The sequence below is a fragment of the Mustela nivalis genome (genome assembly GCF_964662115.1).
Source record: "Mustela nivalis genome assembly, chromosome: 13".
Lineage (NCBI taxonomy): Eukaryota > Metazoa > Chordata > Mammalia > Carnivora > Mustelidae > Mustela > Mustela nivalis.
The window spans coordinates 17613258-17639139 of NC_139032.1; the positions used below are offsets into that span (position 1 = coordinate 17613258).

Here is a 25882-nt window from a genome sequence, read left to right on the forward strand (position 1 = left end):
CTGATTGGTGTAGAAAAAGCCCAGAAGTGTAGTGGGTGGCAAATATAAAGTATTTATAGAAAACCCATAATGTTTTTTTCCAAGGAGTAAATAACAGTATTGTGGCATGTTTGGTACATTTTGGTCATTAATTTTTGAAGTCCATGAAGTGTACTTAATATTTAAGATGTTGGGATGCTTTGTGAAGAAAAATTTAAAGTATTCCATTATTGCTGAAAATTACTGGAATTATTTAGAATTGTTTTTGTGAGTGTTAACTGTTCTTAAATAATTATATCTTTTTTAGAGTAATGTATTTTTGGCATTGGGGTTACTTTAGGTAATTGTCATAAACTATCTTGATAAATACTGAAACCCTTCTAAATATTTTTTTATCTGTAAATTGAGAATAGAAGGAAATATTTCACTAATCCTGATACCATTAGAATTTATAAAATTGTAATAGTTCATTTTACTTTTTCTTACCAGAATAATTAGATTCAAAGTGTAATGTATATGAAGATACATTGTACCACACAAATTTCACGTTAGCAGAGCTGGATATAAACTTCAACTTATATAGCCTTTTGGCCATAAGCAAATTAAAAATTCCTCTTCCCAGTTTTCTAAAATGAGATGATTAGACATCATTGTGAGAATTAAATGAAAATTTAAACATTGCCTGGAGCAGTGCCTATTAGAAATCTTGAATAAATGGTAGCTTTCATTAATACAGAAGAACTGTACTTTTCTCTACCTTCCTTTTTCTTTATTGCCTTAGAGCCATTTTGGGGGGGTGCGTTATATATCTGTTGGGTGTAGTGACTAAATGGATGCACAGTAGATTTGGTTAAACTATGTTGTTGGGTTTTTAATAAGCCTTTTCCTGTTGAAACAGTCTTTGAAACAGTGAAAGGGAAACAAATTTACGTGCTCATTTTGTGTACCTGAGAAGGTAGCATTAAGATTGTGTAGATGGGGGTGCCTGGGTGGTTCATTGGGTTAAAGCCTTTGCCTACAGCTCAGGTCATGATTTCAAGGTCCTGGGATTGAACCCTGCGTCGGGCTCTCTGCCCAATGGGGACCCTGCTTCCTCCTCTCTCTCTGCCTGCACTCTGCCTACTTGTGATCTCTGTCTGTCAAATAAATAAATAAATAAATAAATAAATAAACGTAAAAAAAAAAAAAAGATTGTGTAGATGTAGGAAAATTTTTCTATACCATGAAGTATATGACTACAAAGTGTTAGTAGTGATTTTAGGTTTAATGTGTTTTTCAGATTACATGTGTGCTAATAAGTAAACATGTACTGTTTTCCATAATTAGGTGATAATTGGAGAGAAGCACGAAAACTCAATGTATCTGCACAGCATGTTTTGGTACCTATGCACTTCAATGTGGAGCTCTCGAAGGCCATGGTTTTCATGGATATAAGGATGCCCAAGTATGTATAGTCTCTTTCATGTGATTGTAGATTTTCTAAGGGAATACCATATCTCACTGATTTTTTGAGGGGGGGTAAAATATATGTAACATAAACTTTATTTTTAAGTGTACAATTCGGTGACATTAAGTACTTTCACATCCATCTTCATAACTTCGTCATCTTCTCAGACTGAAACTGTACTCATTAAATAATAATGCCCCACTTTTCCAGCCCATGGTGGTCGTGATTGATTGTTCTTTCTCTATAAATCAGGCTCCTCTGGGTACCTTTCATAAATGGAACCATGCAATGTTTGTTCTTCTGTGTCTGAGTTATTGTACATAACATAATGCCTTCAAGGTTTATCCATGTCATAGCATATATCAGAATTTCATTTGTTTTTGAGGCTGAAAAATATTTCATTGCATATATCTGGATCAAATGGACATTTGGATTATTCCAGTGAAATTTGGCTGTTGTAATAGTGCTGCCGTGAAGATCGATATACAAATAACTGTTTGAGTCCTTGCTTTAAATTTTTTTGTTTATATATCCAGAAGTGGAATTGCTGAATCCTACAATAATTTTATTTTTAATTTTTTGAGGAACTGTCCTAGTGTTTTCCATAGCAGCTGTACCATTATATTCCCACCAGCAGTGCACAAGGGTTCTAGTTTTTCCACCTCTTTACCATCTCTTATTTTCTTATTTTTAAAAGCAGTCCTCCGCAATACATATGAAGTAGTATCTAATTAGAGTTTTCAGTTGTATTTTCCCAATGATTACTGATTAGGTAATTTTCAGGTACTTCTTGGCAATTTACATATTTCTTCAGAGAATTATCTTTTCAAGTCCTTTGCCCATCTTTAATTTTTTTTTTTTTTTTTTAAGTTGCAGGAGACTTCTGTTTTTAAATATATTCTGCATGTTAACTCCTTATCAGATAAATGATTTGCAAATATTTCCTCTGATTTTGTGGATTGCCTTATTTATCACTCTTTTGATCGTGTTCTCTGATGCATAGAAGTTTTAAATATTAGGTTCAATTTATAATTTCTGTGCTTTTGGTGTTATAGCCAAGAAATTATTTTCAAATTCAATGTCCTAAAACTTCTGTATCCTTTTTACAAAGAGTTTTATAGTTTGAGCTTTCATGTTCAGATCTTTGATAGATTTAGTGTTATTGTTTGCATATGGTATAAGGTATGGCCTCAGCTTTATTCTTGTGTATGTGGATATCTGGTTTGCCCAGCACCATTTATTGAAAAGACTTTTCTTTTTCTTTTCTCCATTGGATAGTCTTGGTACTGTTATGAAAATCATTTGACCATGCTTGTGATGGTTTTTTCTGGGTTTTCTGTTCTATTTCCTTGGTCTCTATTTCTGTCTATATACCAGAGCCACACAGTTTTGATAACTAGAGCTGTGTATTAAGTTTTGGAATCGCGTATGAATTATCCAACTTTGCTTTCTAGATTGTATTGGCTATTTGGCATCCTCTGAGATTCCATAGGAATTACAGGGTGGATTTTCTGTTTTTATAAAAGATACTTTGATTTTGATATATATTGCATTGAATCTGTAAATGCTTTGAGTAGTGACATCTTAATATTAAGTCTTCCAATCCACGAACATGAGCTATCTTTCCATTTCTTTGTGTCTTCTATGATTGCTTTCAGCAGCATTTTGATAGTTTGCAATGTATGTCTTCTACTTCTGTGATTAAGTTTATTTTTGATACCATTGTAAATAGAATTGTTTTCTTAATATCCTTTTGGACTGTTTATTGTTACTGTATAGGAATGGATTCTTCTGAGTTGGTTTTAATATTCTGTAACTTTTGCTGAATTCATTTATTATTTCTTTGTGTGTGTCTGTGTGTGGAATTGTTAGGGTTTTCTACATACAAGATTACTTTATCTTTGAACAAAGGCAGTTTTACTACTTTCTTTACAATTTGGATGCCTTTAACTTTTTTTGCCTAATTAGTTTCACTAGAATTTCCAGTGCTATGTTGAATAGAAGTGATTTAAGCAGTCATCCTTTATCCTGAGCATAGAGGAAGAGGTTCTGGTCTTTCATCATGGAGTATGTTAGCTGTGGGGTTTTTATTTTATTTATTTATTTATTAAAAGATTTTATTTATTTTTATTGGACAGAGAGAGAGAGACCACAAGTAGGCAGAGAGGCAGGCAGAGAGAGAGGGGAAAGCAGGCTCCCTGATGCTCCCCCCTGAGACCATGACCTGGGCTGAAGGCAGAGGCTTAACCCAGGTGCCCTGCTGTGGGTTTTTTAATATATGACCTTTATTATGTTGATGTAGTTAGCTTCTGTTGCTAATTTGTTGGGTGTTGCTAATTTGTTGGGTGTTTCTATCATGGAAATGTGTTGAATTTTTTCAAATACTTTTCAGCAGAGGAAATGATTGTGTGTTTCTTTTCCTTCATTATATTAATGTTGTGTATTACAGTGATCTGTCTTCCCATGTTGAACCATCCTTGCATTCTAGGAATAAATTACAGGTCATGGAGTATAATCCTTTTAAGGAACTGTTGAGTTTTGTTTGCTAGAATTTTGTTGAGGATTTTTGGGTCAGTGGTCATAAGGAATATTGGTCTATAGTTTTCTTGAAGTGTCTTTGTCTGGCTTTGGTATCAGAGTAATCATGGCCTTAAAATGAGTTAGGAAGTGTTCCTTTCTCTTCCATTGTTTTAAAGAATTTGAGAAGAATTTATATTCTTTTAAAATGTTTGCTAGAATTCACTAAGTGAAAGCCTTTAATCATGGGCATGAAAGACCCGCGGATCCCCTTACCCAAGAATCCAACACTGCCACTGGATGCAATCAGCAAGAGGTTCTTTATTGTTACGCAGGCGCCTGCGGGTGGTCAGCGCGCGCCTGCGGGTGGTCAGCAGCTCCTGCTAGCTGAGCACACCCGGCTGGGGTGGTGCCGGGTTTTTATAGACAGGTGCAAACAAGTTTTGGGTGGGGCGCAACTGGTTGGTGGACAGTTTGAACTTTTGAAAAAGGCATACGTGGAGTTTGCTGATTGGCTTTGGGGACCCGCTCGCGCGGAAGAGAGAGGCGGGAAGGGGGAACAAGCTGATTGGTTCTGAGGGCCCGCGCGCAGGAGGAGAGAGGTAGGGAGGGGGAACAAGCAGGGGGAAGGTAGGAATGCCATCATGGCGTCTTCTATTATTTCTATAAGCCAAACAGTTACAGAAGGGCAAAAGAGCAATTAATAAGCAATTAATAACCTAATTTACGCCTAAAAGCCAGCGGTTCACAGAAAAGCAAACAAGCGGTTAGTTATCCTATCTATCTTCCAGGGGAGGGGTCTTTCCAGGGCAGGGGTCTTTCATTCCCCCCTTTTTCTTTATCATGGATAGAATCTTATATCCATTCGTCTTGTTCCTGCTCTAAGTGGGGTGCAAGGCGCCAGCTTTTGTTTTCTCCTCAGCCAGCCTCCTGCTCCTTCATTTCCCCCTGAACAATCTTGACCCTGAAATCTTTAAGGGGGTTGAAGGTGGAAGGTCTCATCTTCTGTAACTTCTTCGTGCTGAATAGGGGCGTAGAGCTGTCCCTACCTGCTCGGGTCAATATTGATCAGGGAAGGAACGTATAAGGGAGTTACAAAGGTGGAGGCAGCTGAATCCAGTGCTGACAGTGAAGAGGCGTCCTTGCGCGCGACAAGGATCGTCTGTCGTGGCGAAGTCATTGTAGCAATGGAGTCTCGGCACCAAGTAGAGAAACATGGAACAAAGCAACATATTAAGATTAATAAGGCGATAAGAATGAAAAGCCCGAAAAAGAGATTCGGCCATAGTCCTCCTTCAAATTAGGAACTTAACCATTTACTGAGAGAGAAGGATCTTGTAGGGCCTTAATCTGGGTGTTCATATCCTTTATTATTCCTGTGACATTTTTATGATAGTCTGGGCTGTATACGCAACATTCTGTTTTGATGATTGCACATGTGCCACCCTGGGCTGCTGTAAGGACATCTAAAGCCATCCTATTTTGTAGGACTTCCCTGCGTGTCTGTGACACTTCGGTATTAAGTAGGGAGATTAAGTAGGGAGATGCCATTTAGTGAATCACTGAGTGCCTCTGTAGTATATTTATTAAGGGCTTCTACATGCCACATGACATTCTCTAGTCCCGCAGATGGAACAAAGATGGATGCTAAGTGATCACACCATTTAAAAACAAATCGTGTCCATCTTTGTTTCAAGTTGGGGAGATTAGCTGGAGTTGTAATGGTTTTAGTAATGCGCCCATGGATCCAGGCAAATCCTAAAGTACAGCGACCTATCCACCCTGGAGGAAGCCAGGGCCACAGGTTGGTTCCATATATCCAGTGGGTTCCGTTTGGAGCTGGCCATCTGATGCCAGGTCACCTTGCCCAATCAGTAGCAAACCGGTCAGTAGCCTGGAGTACTATTACTTGGGAACACATTTCTAGTGAGCCATCCTAGACATCATGTGTTATTTGCCCAAGTACCACTCGTATGATTCTTGTTCCCAGCATAAAACTGCCTTCTGACTGAGCTGTCCAATCATGGGTGTAAGACGATGTGTATCCCAGATTTGATATATGCCATCCTTAGTATAGCGATGAGGAGGGTTTTGGAACTTCGGCCCATATTGGATTGGGGAGTTATGGCTTGATAGCAATCCCCTTTCTTTCCAAATAGCTCCATGGGCATGTAGTACCAGGAAAGCATATTTGGAGTCAGTATAAATGTTAATTCTTAGGCTTTGGCAATTGCAAAGTGCTAGTGAGCACTATGGCACACCTAGCTTTTCTTATTCTTTTCTATGAAAACTACTGTCATCAGAAAACCAACTGTCATTCATATTTTTAATAGGGGCATCTTAAATCTGGCCAGATAGAGTAAGCAAGATCAATAACTTTTGAACATTTTTGCTCTATAGAGAAAGAAGTACAGTGGTCAGGTTCAGGCATACAAGTAACTAGGTTTAAAGTATGACAAGTTTTAAGTATTATTTCTGGCATATCTGTTAGTGTAGCCCAGTATTTAATAAGTCGGCCTCCATCATCCATTGGTGGCCTTTGGCTTCTAAGACAAATCTGGACCTGATGTGAAGTCATTCCATAGTGAGCTTTGAGGCTCTTTTTATGAGGAGGGCTGTTCTATGCTTAGCTACAGCATCTGTTTGCGATTGCACCTCAACAGAGGTGGCCTCTAGTATAAATATGACTAAGAGATGAAACCAATAAGACGACCTTTGAGTGGTCCAGCCTCAACAATATCCTGATTACAGAGGATCACTGGCAAGTGAGAAAATTTGTCAAAAGATAAGGGGAGTCCCTCATGGAGCATTCAATCCATTCATAAAGAAAGTGGGGTCATCCATTATCTCCACAAGTCCATAGTTAATCCTATGGAGTGCGATATGGTGGTTTTTAGGCAATTTCATTATCCCAGCCACACATAAGGTGTTAGTTAAGTTATACAATTGTAGGGGAATCAATCCCATTTTCCAGTTGTTTAATCATGTGCTGTGGGGTCTGCTAATATCCCCACAAAATAATAAGATCGACTAAAGAAGCGATTGTACAACTTCTCTGAAGTTTATCTCAAATTGTTTAGCTTAGGTAAACATTTAAAGACAATCAAATCTAGAATTTAACATCCATAAAGGTGTGTTACTAAAACAATTTTTCTCTCTAAAATAACCCTCATTTCCAGAGATAGCCAAATCAGGACTAATTCACTTGTGAAACAAGTCCAGTTTTAACAAACTTGGCCTAATTATTTACATAAGCTCAGCAAGAACAGTGACTGTGATCAATAGATCTTTTAGAATCTGCTTTGGTGGAACTTTGTATAAGGAATCTCTAGGTTGAACTTTTAGTAGCCTCTCCAGGCCAGAAGCCAAGCCCTGTACTTGCCATGAGGCATGCCTGCAATGCCTTTGGGCGAATTCCTCTTCCCAAGAATGCACCTACCAAGGAGTGACATTCTTTACTCACCTGGTGGGGCTGCTGGGAACTCTGTAAGCAAGGTCAAGGTATCAGGCCAACAGTCCCAAGGGCCTTTATGGCTCCAGGTTTCATAAAGTCAACCTTAGTTCCTTAAAGCTGTCTGGTCATATCTGAGTCTTTTCAAATATGACATCCCAGTCAAAGCCTTGGTAAAATAACCAGTTTCCAATTCTTTCCTGTTACAAGGAGAACAGATTCTTATTGAACTTATGCAAATGACTGATTGTCATGAAGAAAGAATACTAAGACCTTTTGGTTTCAGAGGGTTCAGATAGAAAATTTGAATGCCTTGAGCACTTTTACAAATGAGCACTTTTACATCTCTATAAGTTACAGATAACTAGGAGGGAGTATCCCTAGTCTGTAAGAGCAAACAGTAGAGAGAACCAGCAATGTTTAAAGACAAAACATTAAGGGACACAACACTATAATCTTTTAGTCCCATGTTACTAAATCTGGTGAATGCGGCTTTAGTCAGTTTTGGAAATTCTTACCCATTTCAGTTTTAGGATTTTCAAGCATTTCAAATATCTGTATTTGTCCTGAAAGTCCTTTATAGGAATCTCCTTGAAGATAAAACTCATTTTACAAGAGAATTAAAACAATTATAAATGCCAAAAACTCAGAATGGATATGGTTAGAGCTAAAGAGACATGGGAGTTTACAATTTAGCTGCAAGGAAATCAGGTTATTTCTGTGATACATAACTTTTCCATAATTACAGTATCAAGCGATGATCTCTCAAAACGTTAAACTTTAGGAAGTGTGTAGAATCTCTAGAATAGTTATAGCATTTTCCCAAATGTAACCCAAGGTTTATCATTGGTTCAGTAGTACTTCATGAGCAACTTCACATACCAAGGAAAAGCCTGAGTTAAATAGATTTACAATTTAAATCTTGTCAACATTTGCTAAAATCTTAGAAAGTTTTAAAGCACATGCCTAAATATAATTAGGGATGTTAAACACCTGATAAAACTGAACATAGAAACTCGTTTTTCTGGGCAGGCAAAGAAAAAACCATTTACATTTTCTTAACAGCAGATAGATTGATCTAAGAAAACATTGTCCTTTTGAACAGAGAATTTCAGTCTTGTACCAATGTACCTTTAAAACCCATTCATTTCAATCTTAATCCATTCTTGACCATAGATAAAATTCCTTTTCTGAAGATTTCCCTTCACAAACCTTCTACAACTTTCCTTTGCATTCAGGTTTTGTCCCAAGCCACTTCCTTCTAAACAACCATTTCATTTAGGACAAAATTATCTTTCTTTACCTTCAACAAAATGTATTCCCATTCCTTAAATCTTTCCTACATACAGAGTTTCCTTTTATTTCCATCAGTCTTAGTTACACTAAGCAGAACTTTGTATTCTTAGAAACACCTTTAGTTATTAACCAATTGTGAACTGCTACAACAGAATTCTTCAGGTGGCAAATTTATGAATCAGTTAAGTGGAAAACAAGCTTACCAGCAGATTTAAATACTCTTAGTTTCTTTGCAGTAAGAAGTCAAAAGCACAAACCTACATCCAGTAATTTATGACTTAGCATTTTATCCTGTTTGGTTAAGACCTAGATGTCCACAATTCAATTCCATTTGTCATCCAAGCAAAACTTTAAAACTTTCAGGTTACCAAAGACTTTGAAAGCTACTTCAGCAATTACCCATTAGAACTTTGAGACAGACAATTAACCATCAGTTTTGTCATTTCTTTGCTAACAAATTTTAACAAGTAACACAAGCTTATTTGACCTTCAGTAAATTTTGAAGTTTCACATTTACTGCTGATAACTTAAAAGACAGGTCTTAATTAAACCAACAAACTTAACTTAGTTCCAATAGTGATTTATGTTCCACCTGGGCCCACTCCACTTTGAATGTTTACCTGAGACATGCGTGGGAAGATCTGGAGTGGGGGTGTTAGGTCCAGGGGGGGCTCTTCTCGCTCCTTTACAGTGGAGAGAGAAGGAGCCGTGGTGCATGATCTAGAGGCCAGTCATGCAGGCTGCACGCACCTTGGTGCAGAAACAGAAGGGGAAAACAGAGGAAACAAAGTGCTACCACGAGGCAGAGAAAGGATTCCCGGTTTTGGAGCTCCTAAGCCCCAACAGAGGAGCAGAGGCCATGCTTTCCCACCAGCAAGGGGGGAGGGATTAGGCAGTCCAAGTCAGGCCAGAGAACACAAGGAAACTTCCCCGAAACAAAGAGAGTTTCGGCAGCTGCTTGGGAATATTCCTTATAGTCTCTGTCTCGAGTTAGACCAACCCCAGTTGGCTCCAGTAATAGCCATTTACATGGGAAGTGAGTGAGGGAGAAGCCCCCACATCTATTAGGAGAAACAGAGAGAAATAAAGCCAGAGTCCCCTTAAACAGAATGTAACCTTCATGACCAGTACAAGGAACATATATCCACATTTAAAGACATAACATGGAGACATGCATGAAGACATACATTGTTGGCCTCCATTTGGAGTCCAAGAAAACACCAAGGACAATAAGCAAGACACACAAAACAATTAACAAGAAGGACGCTGCGCGATTTCGGTACAAAACCGAAAATACAAATTCAACCGGCCCAGGGGAACCACGAGGTCTCCCTTTGGCGGACAGAACCAGCCCAGGGGAACCAAGAGGCTCCTCTGCGGCGGACAGAACCAGCCCAGGGGAACCAAAAGGCTCCTCTGCGGCGGACAGAACCAGCCCAGGGGAACCAAAAGGCTCCTCTGCGGCGGACAGAACCAGCCCAGGGGAACCAAAAGGCTCCTCTGCGGCGGACAGATCCCTGGGGCGTCCCCCAGGGTGGCAGGGGAGAAGTTCGAGTTCGTCAACTCCTTCTCAAGCTGCCTACAGAATACAGAGCAACAACGCGCGCTGTTGTACAGTCCTATTCTGCTACCCGCAGAACAGGCAGAACAGAGGCCTCACAAGACGAGAGACAAACAAGAGCACGAGACAGGAGACAAAAACACATAGTTATTAAAATTTAAATGCTGGCCAGCTTACCTCCCAGTGGGAGTCGGTTGGATCCTTGGGCAGGAGTCCGATGATCTCGGTGGGACCTCCAAATGAAAGACCCGCGGATCCCCTTACCCAAGAATCCAACACTGCCACTGGATGCAATCAGCAAGAGGTTCTTTATTGTTACGCAGGCGCCTGCGGGTGGTCAGCGCGCGCCTGCGGGTGGTCAGCAGCTCCTGCTAGCTGAGCACACCCGGCTGGGGTGGTGCCGGGTTTTTATAGACAGGTGCAAACAAGTTTTGGGTGGGGCGCAACTGGTTGGTGGACAGTTTGAACTTTTGAAAAAGGCATACGTGGAGTTTGCTGATTGGCTTTGGGGACCCGCTCGCGCGGAAGAGAGAGGCGGGAAGGGGGAACAAGCTGATTGGTTCTGAGGGCCCGCGCGCAGGAGGAGAGAGGTAGGGAGGGGGAACAAGCAGGGGGAAGGTAGGAATGCCATCATGGCGTCTTCTATTATTTCTATAAGCCAAACAGTTACAGAAGGGCAAAAGAGCAATTAATAAGCAATTAATAACCTAATTTACGCCTAAAAGCCAGCGGTTCACAGAAAAGCAAACAAGCGGTTAGTTATCCTATCTATCTTCCAGGGGAGGGGTCTTTCCAGGGCAGGGGTCTTTCAGGCATTTCATTATTGGGAGATTTTGGATTACTGATTCAATCTCCACACCAGTTATAGGTCTCTCCAGGTTTTCCATTTTTTCACAGTTTAGAGTTTTGGTAGGTTTACATTTCTAAAAAATTGTCTACTTCATCTTGATTATCCAGTTTGGTGTAAAATTGTTCATAGCTATCTTATAGTCATTCTTATTTCAGTAGAATTAGTAGTAATGCCCCTGCTTTCATTTCTGATTTTAGTTGTCTTTTCTCTTTTATTTCTCAGTCTACCTAAAAGTTCAACTCTGTTCATCTTTTTGAAGAATCACTTACCAGTTTTGTTGAACTTCTCTGTTATTTTTCAGTTGTCTGTTTTGGTTCTCTTTGCTCTTTATTTCCTTACTTCTGCTGACTCTTGGTTTAGCTTGCTCTTTTTCTACTTTTCTTAAGGTGTAAAGTTAGTTTGTCGATTTGAGAGCTTTTTTTAATGTAAGTGTTTACAGCCATACATTTCTCTCAGTATGGCTTTTTGGTATATTCTATAACTTATTATTCTGTGTCTTCATTTTTACTTGTCTCAAGACATTTTCTCATTTTCCTGTACTTGCTTCTTTGACTTATTGTTTAATATGTGTATTGTTTAATTTCCACATGTGAATTTTACATTTTCCTTCTTTTGATTTCTGGTTTCATTCCATTGTGATCAGAAAAGATGCTTTCAATGATTTCAGACCTCTAAAAAATTTGACACTTGTTTGTGGCCTTCTTTATGGTTTGTCCTGGAGAATGTTCTGTGTGTATTTAAGAAAAATGTGTATTCTGGTCTATTTTTGGTCCATTTTTGTCAATAGCATTGTTCTCATCCTCTTTTGGGGCTTCTGTTTGTTACATCAGATACTGAAATGGGGTATTGAAGTCTCCTGACCGTAGGTCCGTTTCTTTCCTTAGTTCTGTCAGTGTTTGATTTGTATATTTTTGATCTGATGGTTGGTGCATCTATGTTTTAATTTATATCTTAATGGCAAAATTACCTTTTTATCGTTGTGTAATGTCCTTTGTCTCTAGTAGCAGATTTTGACTTATAATCTTTTCTGATTGCTTTTATTAAAGCTATTCCTTTTTTCTTATATTTATTATTTGCATGAGATGTTTTTTTCTGTTCTTTAACTTTCAAACTATTTGTGCCCTTAGATCTAAACTGAGTCTCTGGCAGACAGCCTGTGTTGGATCTCATTTTTTTCAACCACTCTGTCATTTTGTATCTTGTATTTGAAAACTTAAACCATTTACATTTAAAGTAAATATTCATTGAAAGACTTGCTCGAGCTCAAGTCTTTGTGTGTGAAGTATAGGGAGAAAGATAGAGGTAAGCAGTAAATAGCCTGGCCTTTTCCCATATGCTGTGGATGTGGCTGCTATTACTTAACTGCTCTTGTCTGGTGAAAGAGACCTACACCTTTCTTTGTTGTTTTTCAGAGTATAGTGACTATGTCCACTAGCAAACATAGTGCAATGTACTAAATCTTATTCTCCTAGACTGTCTTCTTTTAGGAAATCAGACTGCCTTAAGACTGAGAGTCTTAAGACTGAGAGTCTTAAGGCAGAGGAATGTCAGGAATTCGGCCTGAGAAAGAGAGTAGGAAAGAAAGCCATTCTGCACATTCCACTGTTTTTTCATAATCCAGCACAAGGTGTAGTTTGATTTTTAGATATGCGGCTTGGGCTCTTTAGTTCTTACCCAGATGTCCCACTGCTGTTTTACTGTTGCGTAATACTGCTTGTAAAGTTTATCAATATGTGGTGAAAAACAAGATGGATATGATTTCCTATTGTAAACATGAGTATGAATTGATTCCTTTTAAGCTCATTTCTATGTATGCTGGAATCTAGAAAGTTAGGGAGTACCATAAAAAAGAAGTTGATATTATTCTGAGGGACCTTGCTTTGGATTGCTCTACTTACTAGGATACAATTAGGAAGAATTTATGTCCTGTAATGCAGGGAATGTGTATAGTATAGAAACAACTGAAATAACTGATTAAAATACTTATATCTAGATAGATAGAGGAAGATCATGAGAGATCATACAATGTAATAGTTGCAAATTTTTTCTGTAAAGGACCAAATAGTGAACATTTTAGGTTTAAATTTCATATTGTTAGTCATAACTATTCAATTCTACTGTTTTAGGATGAATGCAGCCATAAACAATACATAATGAACAGATATGGGTGTGTTCCAATAATACTTATCAAAATAAGTAACAGATTGAATTAGCCAGTGACCATATTTTGCCCGTTTCTAGTCCAGTGCATTATATAGTGAGACATCACCAATAAAATGGCAAAGATACCGGGAAAGCCATTTGAGCTAGTATTCTAATGATACTAAAATTGCTGTAGGTTAGGATCAGAGAAGTATAGCTAAAATAATAAAAGGCAGAAACTAAATGATTTAGAAAGATCAAATCTGAGAAGCATTTGATTTCAGTTTAGTGAGGTGAAGCAATATAAGGTGAATACGGTATTATAGAAATCTCTGGAATTGTAAAGGTATCAGGCAGCATCCTTTGAAATTTGAGCTTAAAACTTTCAAGGCAAATAAAAGGAAGTCCTCTGCTATTTGGTATGTAGTATTTTGGTGCCCTCATTTTCAGGTTGTACATTATACAGGTATGTTTAAAAAAAAAATTGAGAAGAAGTTTAGATACATTGAGACAGATTCATAGTATGTACCTAAGTTAAACTAGGATAGATGGAACTAATTACATGTATATAGTCTATTGGTGGTAAAAGAAAGCTTGTAATTTTCTTAAGAAATGCAGATGTATTTTTAGACTCATAACCTTAGTCATGTGTCTGAGTTGAAAAAGTTTCAGGAAAAATACAGGGATTAAAAACAGTGAGTAAAAATGTACTCTTTGATAACAGCTTTTTTCTAAACTTTTATTTTTTTTAAAGACTATGTAGAGGGACACTGGGTGGCTCAGTCATTTAAGCATCTGCTTTCTGCCCAGGACCCTGGGATCAAGCTCCCATGTTGGGCTCTCTGCTCATTGGGGAGCCTGCTTTCTCTCCCTCTGCCTGCCATTCATTCCCCCTGCTTGTGTTCACACATACACTCTCTCTCTCTCAAATAAATAAAATCTTACAAAAAAAAAAAAAAGACTATTTAGAACAGCTTTAGGGTCACAAGAAAGAAATTGAAGTATAGTTGACATGTAAGGTTGCATTAGTTTCACGTGGACATAGTGATTTGACACCTCGCTAGTGCTGTGCTCACCGTAAGCATAGCCACCTTTGTCGGCATACAAGGCTACTACAGTATCATTCGACTGTATTCCCTGTGCTGTACCTTTTTATCCCCATGACTTACTCATTCCATAACCAGAAGCCTGTACCTCCCGCTGCCTTTACTAGTTTGCCCAACCCTCTTCCTCCTACCACTGGTAACCATCACTTCATTCTCTGTGTGTCTCTTTTTATTTTTGTTTTTTAGATTCCATGTAGAAATGAAATCATATGGTATTTATTTCACTTAGCATTGTACCTTCTAGGGTTTCCATGTCACAAATGGCAAAACAGCATTATTATTATTTTTTTGTAATGGTGGAGTAATGTTCCATTGTATATATGTACCACAACTTCTTTAGCCATTTATCTACTAATGGACACTTGGGTTGCTTCTGCTGGCTACTATAAATAATACTACAAACATAAGTGTGCATGTATTTTTTCAAATTACTGTTCTCATTTTCTTTGGGTTGATAACCACTAGTAGAATTCCTGGGTCACAGAGTGTTTGTTTTTAATTTTTTGAGGAACCTCCATACGGTTTTCCACAAGGGCTGCCCAAATTTACCTTCTTGCCAATGGTGCATGAGGATTCCTCTTTCTCTCTGTTCTGAGCAGTTGTTATTTGTCTTTGATTCTAGTCATTCTGACAGGTGTGAGGTGATACCTCATAGTGGTTTTGACTTGCATTTCCCATATGATGAGTGATGTTGAGCATGTCTTCATGTGTCTGTTAATCATCTCTATGTTTCCACTGAAAAAGTCTTTATTCAGGTCCTCTGCCCATTATTTAATGGGATTGTTTGTTTTTTTTGGTGTCAGGTTGTAGAAATTCTTTATATATTTTGGATATTAAACCCTTTATCGGTTATATCATTTGCAAGTATCTTCTCTCATTCAGTGGGTTACATTTTTGTTTTGTTGATGGTTTTCTTTGCTGTGCAAAAGCTTTTTATTTTGATGTAGTCTTGTTTCATGTGCCTGGGGGGAAATACTTAGAAAAGTGTCGCTAAGGCTGATGTACAAGAGATTACTGTCTGTTTTGTTTTAGGATTTTTATGGTTTAGATCCACACAAAACCTGCGTGCATATATATATTTTTCTTTTTTTCATTGATTCTTTTAAAAATCAATATCTTTTTAAAATTATTTTTTAATTAAAAAAAATTTTTTTTCATTTATTTATTTTCAGCATAACAGTATTATTTTTTCACCACACCCAGTGCTCCATGCAATCCGTGCCATCTATAATACCCACAACCTGGTACCCCGACCTCCCACCCCCCCCGCCACTTCAAACCCCTCAGATTGTTTTTCAGAGTCCATAGTCTCTCATGATTCACCTCCCCTTCCAATTTACCCCTGCATGCATATATTTATAGAAGTTTTATCCATACTTTTATATAAAGCTTATACACATAAATTTTATTTTTCAGTTTTATAGCCCAGGCTTGTAAGCAACTAAGATGTCAGTTAATAGGTGATAGATAAACTGTAGCATATCAAACAGTGAATATAATTCACTAAGAAGAAATAAGCTGTCAGGTCATGAAAAGATGTAGAGAAACATTAAATGCATATTACCAAGTGAAAGAAGCCAATCTGAAAAGGCTGCATATTCTATGGTTTCCACTAGGTGACTTCTGGAAAAGGTAAAACTATGGACACAGTTAAAAGATCAGGGCTTGCCAGGACTTGAAGGTGGTCGGTAGGGGAGGGATGAATAATTGAAGCACAAGGGATTTTTAGGGCAATGAAAATACATGATATATTCTAAATGATATAATGGTTAATACATGTCATTATGCACTTCGACCAAACCCAGAGAACGTAGAGCATCCAACAGTGAGCAGTGATGTACATTGTGGACTTTGGCGATTATGATGTGTCAGTGTAGCTTCATCAGTTTCAACAAATGTACCATTCTGGTTGGGAATATGTTTTTTTTTAAAGATTTTATTTATTTATCTGACAGAGTTCACAAGCAGGCAGAGAGGCAGGCAGAGAGAGAGGGGGAAGCAGGCTCCCTGCTGAACAGAGAACCCTATGCGGGGCTCAATCCCAGGACCCTGGGATCATGACCTGTGCCAAAAGCAGAGGCTTTAACCCACTGAGCCACCCAGGCGCCCCTGGTTGGGAATATTTTTAATGAAGGTGGCAATGCATGGGTAGATGCAAGGGGTATATTTAAAAATATATATATCTGTATCTCCTTTCAATTTTCTGTGATCCTTGTTTGTAGATGACATGAAACTATACAGAGAAAACCTTAAAGACTCCACCAAATTATTCATTTGAATAAATGAATAAATTATTCATTAGAATAAATGAATTCAGTAAACTTGCAGATAAATAATATACAGGAATCAGTTATGTTTTGATACACTAATAATGAAGTGCAGAAAGAGAAATTAAGAAAAAAATCCCATTAACCATTTTACCAAAAAGAATAAAATACTTAAGAATAAACATAACCAAGGTAGGGAAGGACCTGTACTCTAAAAACTATAATCATTGATGAAAGAAATTGAAGACACCAACAGGTGGAAAGCTATCCATGCTCATTGTTTGGAAGAATTGATATCATTGTTTATACAACTCAAAGTAATCTACCAATTCAGTACAATTCCTATCAAAATATCCATGGCATTGTTCACTGAACTAGAACAGATAATCCTAAAATCTGTGTTGAACCACAAAAGACCCTGAATAGCCAAAGCAGACTTGAAAAAGAAGAATAAGGCTGGAGCTATCACTATTCAGATTTCAAGATATATTTGAAAACTATACTAATCAAAACAATATGGTATTGGCACAAAGATAGACACTTTGATCAGTGGAACAGAATTGAGTCCTCAGAGAAAAACCCATACGTCTATGGTCAATTTTAACAAAGGAGGCAAGAATATACAATGAGGAGAAGACTGTCTCTTCAAAGAATGGTGTTGAGAAAACTGGACAGCTGCATGCCAAAGAATGAAATTGTACCACTTTTCTACTGCATAGACAGAAATGAGGTAAAAATGAATTAAAGACCAAAGTATGAGACCTAAAATCATTAAAGCTCTAAAAGAAAACATACAGTAGTAATCTCTTGAACATCAGTCTTAGCAACATTTTTCTAGATTAGTCTTAAAGTTTTTGAAGAGAATATCTTTGCAAAGACCAGGAGACTGTATTTATGGAAATCTACTCCTGGGCTTTCTCTTCTGACCATTGATCTGTTTATCTATTCTATTGTCAATACCAGTGTCTTGCTTACGGTGGCTTTCCTAGTGAGTCTTGAGGTCATGGAGGGTCAATCCTCCATCCGTTTTCTTCTTCAATATTATGTTGGCTTTCTGGATCTTTTACCTCTTCATTTAAACTTCAGAGTCATTTTGTCAATATCCATTAAGTAGTTGGCTGGGATTTTGACTTTCATTACATTGAATCCATGGATCAGTTCTTTTAGGAAGAGCTAACATCTGAAGAATATTGAATTTTAATACAAATAAATATGGAGTCGCTCTTCATTTATATTTATTTCTTCTTTGATTTCATCCTTCAGAGTTTTAGAGTTTCCTCTGTATAGATCTTGTAGATATTTTGTTAGATTTAATGGTGTTAATATAAATGGTATTATTTTTAATTTTTAAATTCTACTTGCCCATTGTTTGTATATAAGAAAGCAGTAGACTATTGGATAAAGGGCTTATTAGTTCTTGGGGCTGCCTTCTTTTTTTTTTTTTTTTTCTTTTTAGATATTCTGTATAGATGATCATGTTATCTGTGAACAGACTCTGTATACTTTTTATTTCCCTTTCTTGTCCTAACGCATTGACAGGGACTTCCAATATAGTGTTGAAAAGGAGTGATCCAAGAGACCTCTGTGCTTTGTACGTAATCTTAGTGGAAAACTGAGTTTCTTGCCATTAAATACAGTAGCTGTAGGTTTTTTGATGATACTCTTTATCAAGTTGAGGAAGCTCACCCTTATTGTAGTTCTTGCAGAGTTTTTTTTTTTTTTTTTTGTTATCATGATAGGTATTTGGATTTTGCCATATTTTATATGATCATGTAATTTTTCTTAAGTCTTAAAATTTCTTAATCTGACTTTTAAACAGGATTTAGATATATTATCTCTTAGAGAAGTTATTTGAACTTCCTAAGCATTAGTTTCCTGTTAGGAACCATGTATGCAACTGATTTTCTGCTGTTAAAAAAACAGCAGAAATCAGTTGTCTACCTTATAGGTTGTGAGGACTTAAGATAATGCATATCAATGCTTTCCTTAATGCCTATCATATAATAAACAATAATTATTGTCAGCTGTCTTTGGCAAATAGAAAAGGGATAATAAATGTAATAATGTTAGAAAATAAATCTCTGGAGCACCTGGGTGTCTCAGTCAATTAAGTGTCTGCCTTCAGCTCAGGTCATAATCCCAGGGTCCTGGGATCAAGTCCTGAGTTAGGATCCCTGCTCAATAGGGAGTCAGCTTCTCCCTCTGCCCCATCCCCTGCTTGTGCTTGTGCATGCTCTTTCTCTCTCTCTTTCAAAAATAAATAAATAAAACCTCAAAAAATTTTTTTCTGAAAAATAATGAGGTTAGTTCACCTAATGAGATGTGTCAGTAAGGCCAAATAGGAATTTGAGTGGAGATTGTGGAATGTTTTATGGAGTATGTGGATAATTTTTAGAGTTTAAAATTGCATTTTATTTTTGGGTATATTAAGGGGAACAATTGTGTTTTTAACTAGTATACATAAATCAGAATGGAGTTTGCTTTATAATAATTCCTTTTTTTGAAACAGATTCAAGATTTTTGGAAAGTTACCACTGATTTCTTTACGAATCTCAGATAAAAAACTGCAAGGAATTCTGGAATTGATTGAAAGCATTCCGAAACCCACACCTGCAACTGAAACATATGCCCCTGCCAAACCATTTCAGGTAATGTTTTTACAAAATTGATAAAAATGCAAAATAAGGAAACTGGACAACTTTACCCACAAATTTTGGGTAAAATAATTTAATTCATTTTCAAGAAAGCTTTAAAAATTAGATTTTAGCGGCAACTGGGTGACTCAATCAGTTAAGCATCCAACTTGATCTCAGCTCAGGTCTTGATCGCAGGGTTGTGAGTTCAAGCCCCGTAATGGGCTCCATGCTGGAAATGGAGCCTGCTTTAAAAAAAAAGTTGGGGCACCTGGGTGTCTCAGTTGGTTGAGTGTCCAATGCTTGATTTCAGCTCAGGTCATGATTTCAGATTGTGAGATTTGAGCCCTGCATCGGGCTCTGCACTGGGCATGGAACCTGTTTAATTAAGATTCTCTCTCTCCCTCTCGCCGCTGCCTCCCCCACCCCATGTTACTCTCCACCTCTAAAAAAAAAAATTTTTTTTTTGACATTGTAAAAGAGAAAATGATGAAAGAATAAAAGGTCAAATCTTAAAGAAAATTATGTCATAAGTCTGCCTTTCTTCACTGGTCTGGCTTGTAGTCACTCTCCTCAGTGGTAACACTGTTAACTGCTGCTTCTCTGGTTTCCCACAATGTCTATGGCATACACTATGGCATGCTCACTTGTGTGCGTGTACATACGTACTCTTATGTTCTTCAAATTTACATAAATTCCATCATTATGCTTATCTGAACCTGTATTTTTTCATCATTATCGTATTTTATATACATTAGAGTTATCTTTGTATTAGCATGTACAGATCTGCCTTTTACTTTAGAGCAATATAGTATGGAATTGTGCAAGTGTGACAACATCCCCTTTTGATGGACATTGACATTGTTATGAGAGCTCACAGTTCTGCTTTCAGCTTCCTCGTACATATATTTGGGTATATTTTTATCCATTGGATAAATTCGTACATGTGGAATTGCTCAGTGAATTTTAGGTTTTCATGAACTTTGCCAAACTTTCTTTTGTAAAGTGAGTACCCATTTGTAGTCCCACCAGCAGTAAATGAGTGTTTTTTTCTCTGTTCTTTATTAGTATTAACAATTTAACATTTATTCTATTAAATGGAAAGATGTTATATTCTGGCTTTGATTTGCATTTACAAGTAACATAGGACTTATGTTCATGAGTTTATTGGGTGTTTGACTTTCTGTTTTTTAAAACTGCTGTGATTGTCTTGTGTTGTGTTGTGGTTTTCCAGTTAAAGAAATTGTTGCTGTTTGTCCTTTACTAACATTTTTTCTTTGTTTTTCCTTGGATTCATTTATTTTTGGCATGCGCAAGTGTTTGCTTTTTACATGTTCAGACTTACTAAGGTAGGATGCGTGGGTGGCTCAGTCAGTTAAGCATTTACCTTTGGCTCAGGTCATGATCCCAGAATCCTCGGATCAAGCCTGGAGTTTGTTAGGGTCCTTGCTCAGCAGGGAGCCTGATTCTCCCTCTGCCTACCTCTTTCTCTCCCCCCCCCCCTCCTCTCCCTCTGACAAATAAATTAAAATCTTGGAAAAAAAAGTCATTAAGGTTTTCCTTCATGATTTCTCTGTCTTATTCTATGCACCTTATTTCTTATGAAGAAAATTTCATATCCAATGGAAATGAATAAATGGAAATAAATGGAAGATATCCATTTGGGGCAATTGGATGGATCAGTCCGTTAAGCGTCTGCCTTCAGCTCAGGTTATGATCTCAGAGTCCTGGGGTTGAGTCCCGCATTGGGCTCTTTGCTTAACAGGGAGTCGGCTTCTCCTTCTTCCTCTGCCCCTTCCCACTCTCCACACCTGTGCTCTCTCTCTCAGATAAATAAAATATTATTTAAAAATCCAGTCATGTTTTTCTCTCTTTAAACATTTTGATTTTTTTTCATGTTTAACTTTTTTATTTTGAAATAATTTCAAACTTACAGAAAAATTGTAAAAATAGTATAAAGAACTTGATCAAACCCTGTAAGAGGAAGTTGCTGACATATTATACCATAACCCTGAAAACAGTAGTGTTTTGTAGTATTTTTTCATAATCTGTTGCTGAGTTTTTTGTTAAGAGGTTCTTTGGAAGAGGAGAGGTTTTAAGTATTAATGAAATCCATTTTGTCAGTGTTTTCTTCTGTGGATGAAGGTTTTTATATTTCAACTCTGGAATCTTTGCCTAACACAAGATCAAGATTTTTTTTTTTATTTTTTATTTTTTATAAACATATATTTTTATCCCCAGGGGTACAGGTCTGTGAATCACCAGGTTTACACACTTCACAGCACTCACCAAAGCACATACCCTCCCCAATGTCCATAATCCCACCCCCTTCTCCCAAACCCCCTCCCCCCAGCAACCCTCAGTTTGTTTTGTGAGATTAAGAGTCACTTATGGTTTGTCTCCCTCCCAATCCCATCTTGTTTCATTTATTCTTCTCCTACCCACTTAAGCCTCCATGTTGCCTCACCACTTCCTCATATCAGGGAGATCATATGATAGTTGTCTTTCTCCGCTTGACTTATTTCGCTAAGCATGATACGCTCTAGTTCCATCCATGTTGTTGCAAATGGCAAGATTTCATTTCTTTTGATGGCTGCATAGTATTCCATTGTGTATATATACCACATCTTCTTGATCCATTCATCTGTGGATGGACATCTAGGTTCTTTCCATAGTTTGGCTATTGTGGACATTGCTGCTATAAACATTCGGGTGCATGTCCCCCTTTGGATCACTACATTTGTATCTTTAGGGTAAATACCCAATAGTGCAATTGCTGGGTCATAGGGCAGTTCTATTTTCAACATTTTGAGGAACCTCCATGCTGTTTTCCAGAGTGGCTGCACCAGCTTGCATTCCCACCAACAGTGTAGGAGGGTTCCCCTTTCTCCGCATCCTCGCCAGCATCTGTCATTTCCTGACTTGTTGATTTTAGCCATTCTGACTGGTGTGAGGTGATATCTCATTGTGGTTTTGATTTGTATTTCCCTGATGCCGAGTGATATGGAACACTTTTTCATGTGTCTGTTGGCCATCTGGATGTCTTCTTTACAGAAATGTCTGTTCATGTCCTCTGCCCATTTCTTGATTGGATTATTTGTTCTTTGGGTGTTGAGTTTGCTAAGTTCTTTATAGATTCTGGACACTAGTCCTTTATCTGATATGTCGTTTGCAAATATCTTCTCCCATTCTGTCAGTTGTCTTTTGATTTTGTTAACTGTTTCCTTTGCTGTGCAAAAGCTTTTGATCTTGATGAAATCCCAATAGTTCATTTATTCCCTTGCTTCCCTTGCCTTTTGCGTTGTTCCTAGGAAGATGTTGCTGCGGCAGAGGTCGAAGAGGTTGCTGCCCGTGTTCTCCTCAAGGATTTTGATGGATTCCTTTCGCACATTGAGGTCCTTCATCCATTTTGAATCTTATTTTTGTGTGTGGTGTAAGGAAATGGTCCAATTTCATTTTTCTGCATGTGGCTGTCCAATTTTCTCAGCACCATTTATTGAAGAGGCTGTCTTTTTTCCATTGGACATTCTTTCCTGCTTTGTCGAAGATTAGTTGACCATAGATTTGAGGGTCTATTTCTGGGCTCTCTATTCTGTTCCATTGATCTATGTGTCTGTTTTTGTGCCAGTACCATGCTGTCTTGATGATGACAGCTTTGTAATAGAGCTTGAAGTCCGGAATTGTGATGCCACCAACGTTGGCTTTCTTTTTCAATATCCCTTTGGCTATTCAAGGTCTTTTCTGGTTCCATATAAATTTTAGCATTATTTGTTCCATTTCTTTGAAAAAGATGGATGGTACTTTGATAGGAATTGCATTAAATGTGTAGATTGCTTTAGGTAGCATAGACATTTTCACAATATTTATTCTTCCAGTCCAGGAGCATGGAACATTTTTCCATTTCTTTGTGTCTTCCTCAATTTCTTTCATGAGTAATTTATAGTTTTCTGAGTATAGATTCTGTGTCTCTTTGGTTAGGTTTATTCCTAGGTATCTTATGGTTTTGGATGCAATTGTAAATGGGATCGACTCCTTAATATCTCTTTCTTCTGTCTTGCTGTTGGTGTAGAGAAATGCAACTGATTTCTGTGCATTGATTTTATATCCTGACACTTTACTGAATTCCTGTATAAGTTCTAGCAGTTTTGGAGTGGAGTCTTTTGGGTTTTCCACATATAGTATCATATGATACTCTCAATAGATGCTGAAAAAGCATTTGACAAAGTACAACATCCCTTCCTGATCAAAACTCTTCAAAGTGTAGGGATAGAGGGCACATACCTCAATATCATCAAAGCCATCTATGAAAAACCCACCGCAAATATCATTTTCAATGGAGAAAAACTGAAAGCTTTTCCGCTAAGGTCAGGAACACGGCAGGGATGTCCATTATCACCACTGCTATTCAACATAGTACTAGAGGTCCTAGCCTCAGCAATCAGACAACAAAAGGAAATTAAAGGCATCCAAATCGGCAAAGAAGAAGTCAAATTATCACTCTTCGCAGATGATATGATACTATATGTGGAAAACCCAAGATCAAGATTTTTCCTGTGTTTTATTCTAGAAATTTTGTAGTTTTAGGTTTTATATTCAGATCCATGATCCATTTTCTGTTAAACTTTTATGTGGAATATGTGATAAGTTACTGTTTATACATTTGTATTTTTAGTCATTTCAGTTTCATTTGTTGAAAACACTTCCTTTTTCCATTAGTTGAGCATTTTGGGGGGGCTCTTTTTTACTCCAGTGATACTCCTTTGATTTTTATCTATTCCCTTGCTGATACCATAATGTCTTATTTTCTACATGTCTTCATGGTAAATATTATGTATGCATGTATGTATATATGTTGGCACGTAACCCCTTCTTCAGTGTTAACGGGAATTTTCCTGGGACTGTCTCGTGAATTTGGTTATGCCATCACTTTTATGCTATGTTGATGGCACCTCTTAGTAGTTTCTTGCATAAGGTATATTGTATTTTAAACTTTTATTTATGTTTTCTTCTTAAATACTTCTAAGTTTTAAAAAAAGTACTTGGGTAAATGCTCGCTTCATTCTTAGTTATCACTGAAGGCTCAGAGGACTCTTCTCTCTCCCATCCCCTGAACTTAATCTGTATATCAAAGGCTGTCAAACCTATGGTCTACATTAGATGTTCTTTTTAAAATCCAATGCCTTTATAAAAATAGGCAGAGAATAACTATGTAATATGCCTTATACTGAATTTCTGTTAGTGTCCAGCCATACATTTGGCAAAAGATTACTGCATAAGGTCATCTGTTAATTATTTATATTCAACACTAGCCCAACTCTAGATTTTGCATATTTTTATCATTAATTCTTATCACAAGCCAGCAAGTACTAACAGTCATTATTTTGCTCAGGGAACAGACTCTTAAGTTAAATACTTTGCTAAGATCATAAAGCTTGTAGCTTTTAGCTTGCAGAGCCAAATTTTGAACTCAGATTTTTTTTCTCTCTCTTTCTTTAAACAAATCTACAGCCCTACAGCTGACATTTTTTCTGCTCTTTTCATGCTGCTTTCTGTATAAATGACATCCTAATCTGCAGGGACTTTATTTTTTCCCTTTTCCAGTTTTCTAAGAAAGTTCAGTCCAAAAGACTAGATCATTACTAAGACTTTTAATTTAACTTGAAGGGGTTTCATAGGTTAGATAAAGAAAAGATTTTTAAACAAAGAATCACCCCTTCATGGATATCTTGTTTGGATTGTCTCAGAAATAAAATTTCAGTCACAGGTCTGAAAAATCTTAACACCTAAATAGCTCTTGAAACTAAATGCTTCTGTTTACTTCCTATAATTTTATTTTTCTTCTTAATTTTTATTTCAGCTTTATTAAGGTACAGTTGATAAATAAAACTATAAAATATTAATGTGTACATTGTGGTGGTTTAATACATGTATATGTTGCAAGAGGATTTAACTGTCTAGTTAATTAACACATCCATTCTTCACATACTTGTTTTTGGTGAGAACATTCAGTTCTACTCTCTCAACAGATTCCTGTTACTCAGTACAGTGTTGTTGATTATGGTCACCATATTTTACATTAGATCCTCAGCCTCACTCACCTTGAAGCTGAAAGTTTGTACCCTTTTACTAACGGCTCCCTATTTCCTCCACTGTATAGCCCCTGGCAACCACTTCTGCACTCTTGCTAGGAGTTTGACCTTTTTGTTGTTAAATTCCACTTATAAATGATACTGTGCAGAATCTTTCTCAGTCCTGCTTATTTCACTTAGCATCATGCCCTCAAGTTCCTTTTATGTTGTCACAAATGACAGGATTTCCTTCTTTCTCATGATTGAGTGATTTACATAATGTATATAAATGTGTGTCTGTGTGTATATAATCTGTATTATATATATTATATAAATGCCATATAAATATAATATATATATATTTTATACATATTATATAAATGTCATGCTTTTATTCATTCACCTGTTTGATGGACACTTTTCCCACATCTTGGCTATTGTGAATACTGCGGTAAACATGGGCATGCAGATCTCTCTTTGATATCCTGTTTTCATTTCCTTTGGAAAAACCAGAAAAGAGATTGCTGGATTACATGGTAGTTCTAGTTTTCATTTCCTGAGGAAC

General features: G+C 37.2%; 1 protein-coding gene across 6 annotated transcripts in view; it reads left to right on the top strand.

Annotated features, from left to right (window-relative positions):
* VPS13A (vacuolar protein sorting 13 homolog A) overlaps positions 1-25882 on the top strand; it is a 236902-nt gene that overhangs the window by 67437 nt on the left and 143583 nt on the right. For all 6 annotated transcript variants that reach the window (XM_082694455.1, XM_082694452.1, XM_082694453.1 and 3 more), the window contains exons 22-23: positions 1306-1423; positions 19126-19264. In XM_082694455.1, the coding sequence (XP_082550581.1) occupies positions 1306-1423; positions 19126-19264 (257 nt within the window). The remainder of the gene's footprint in view (positions 1-1305; positions 1424-19125; positions 19265-25882) is intronic.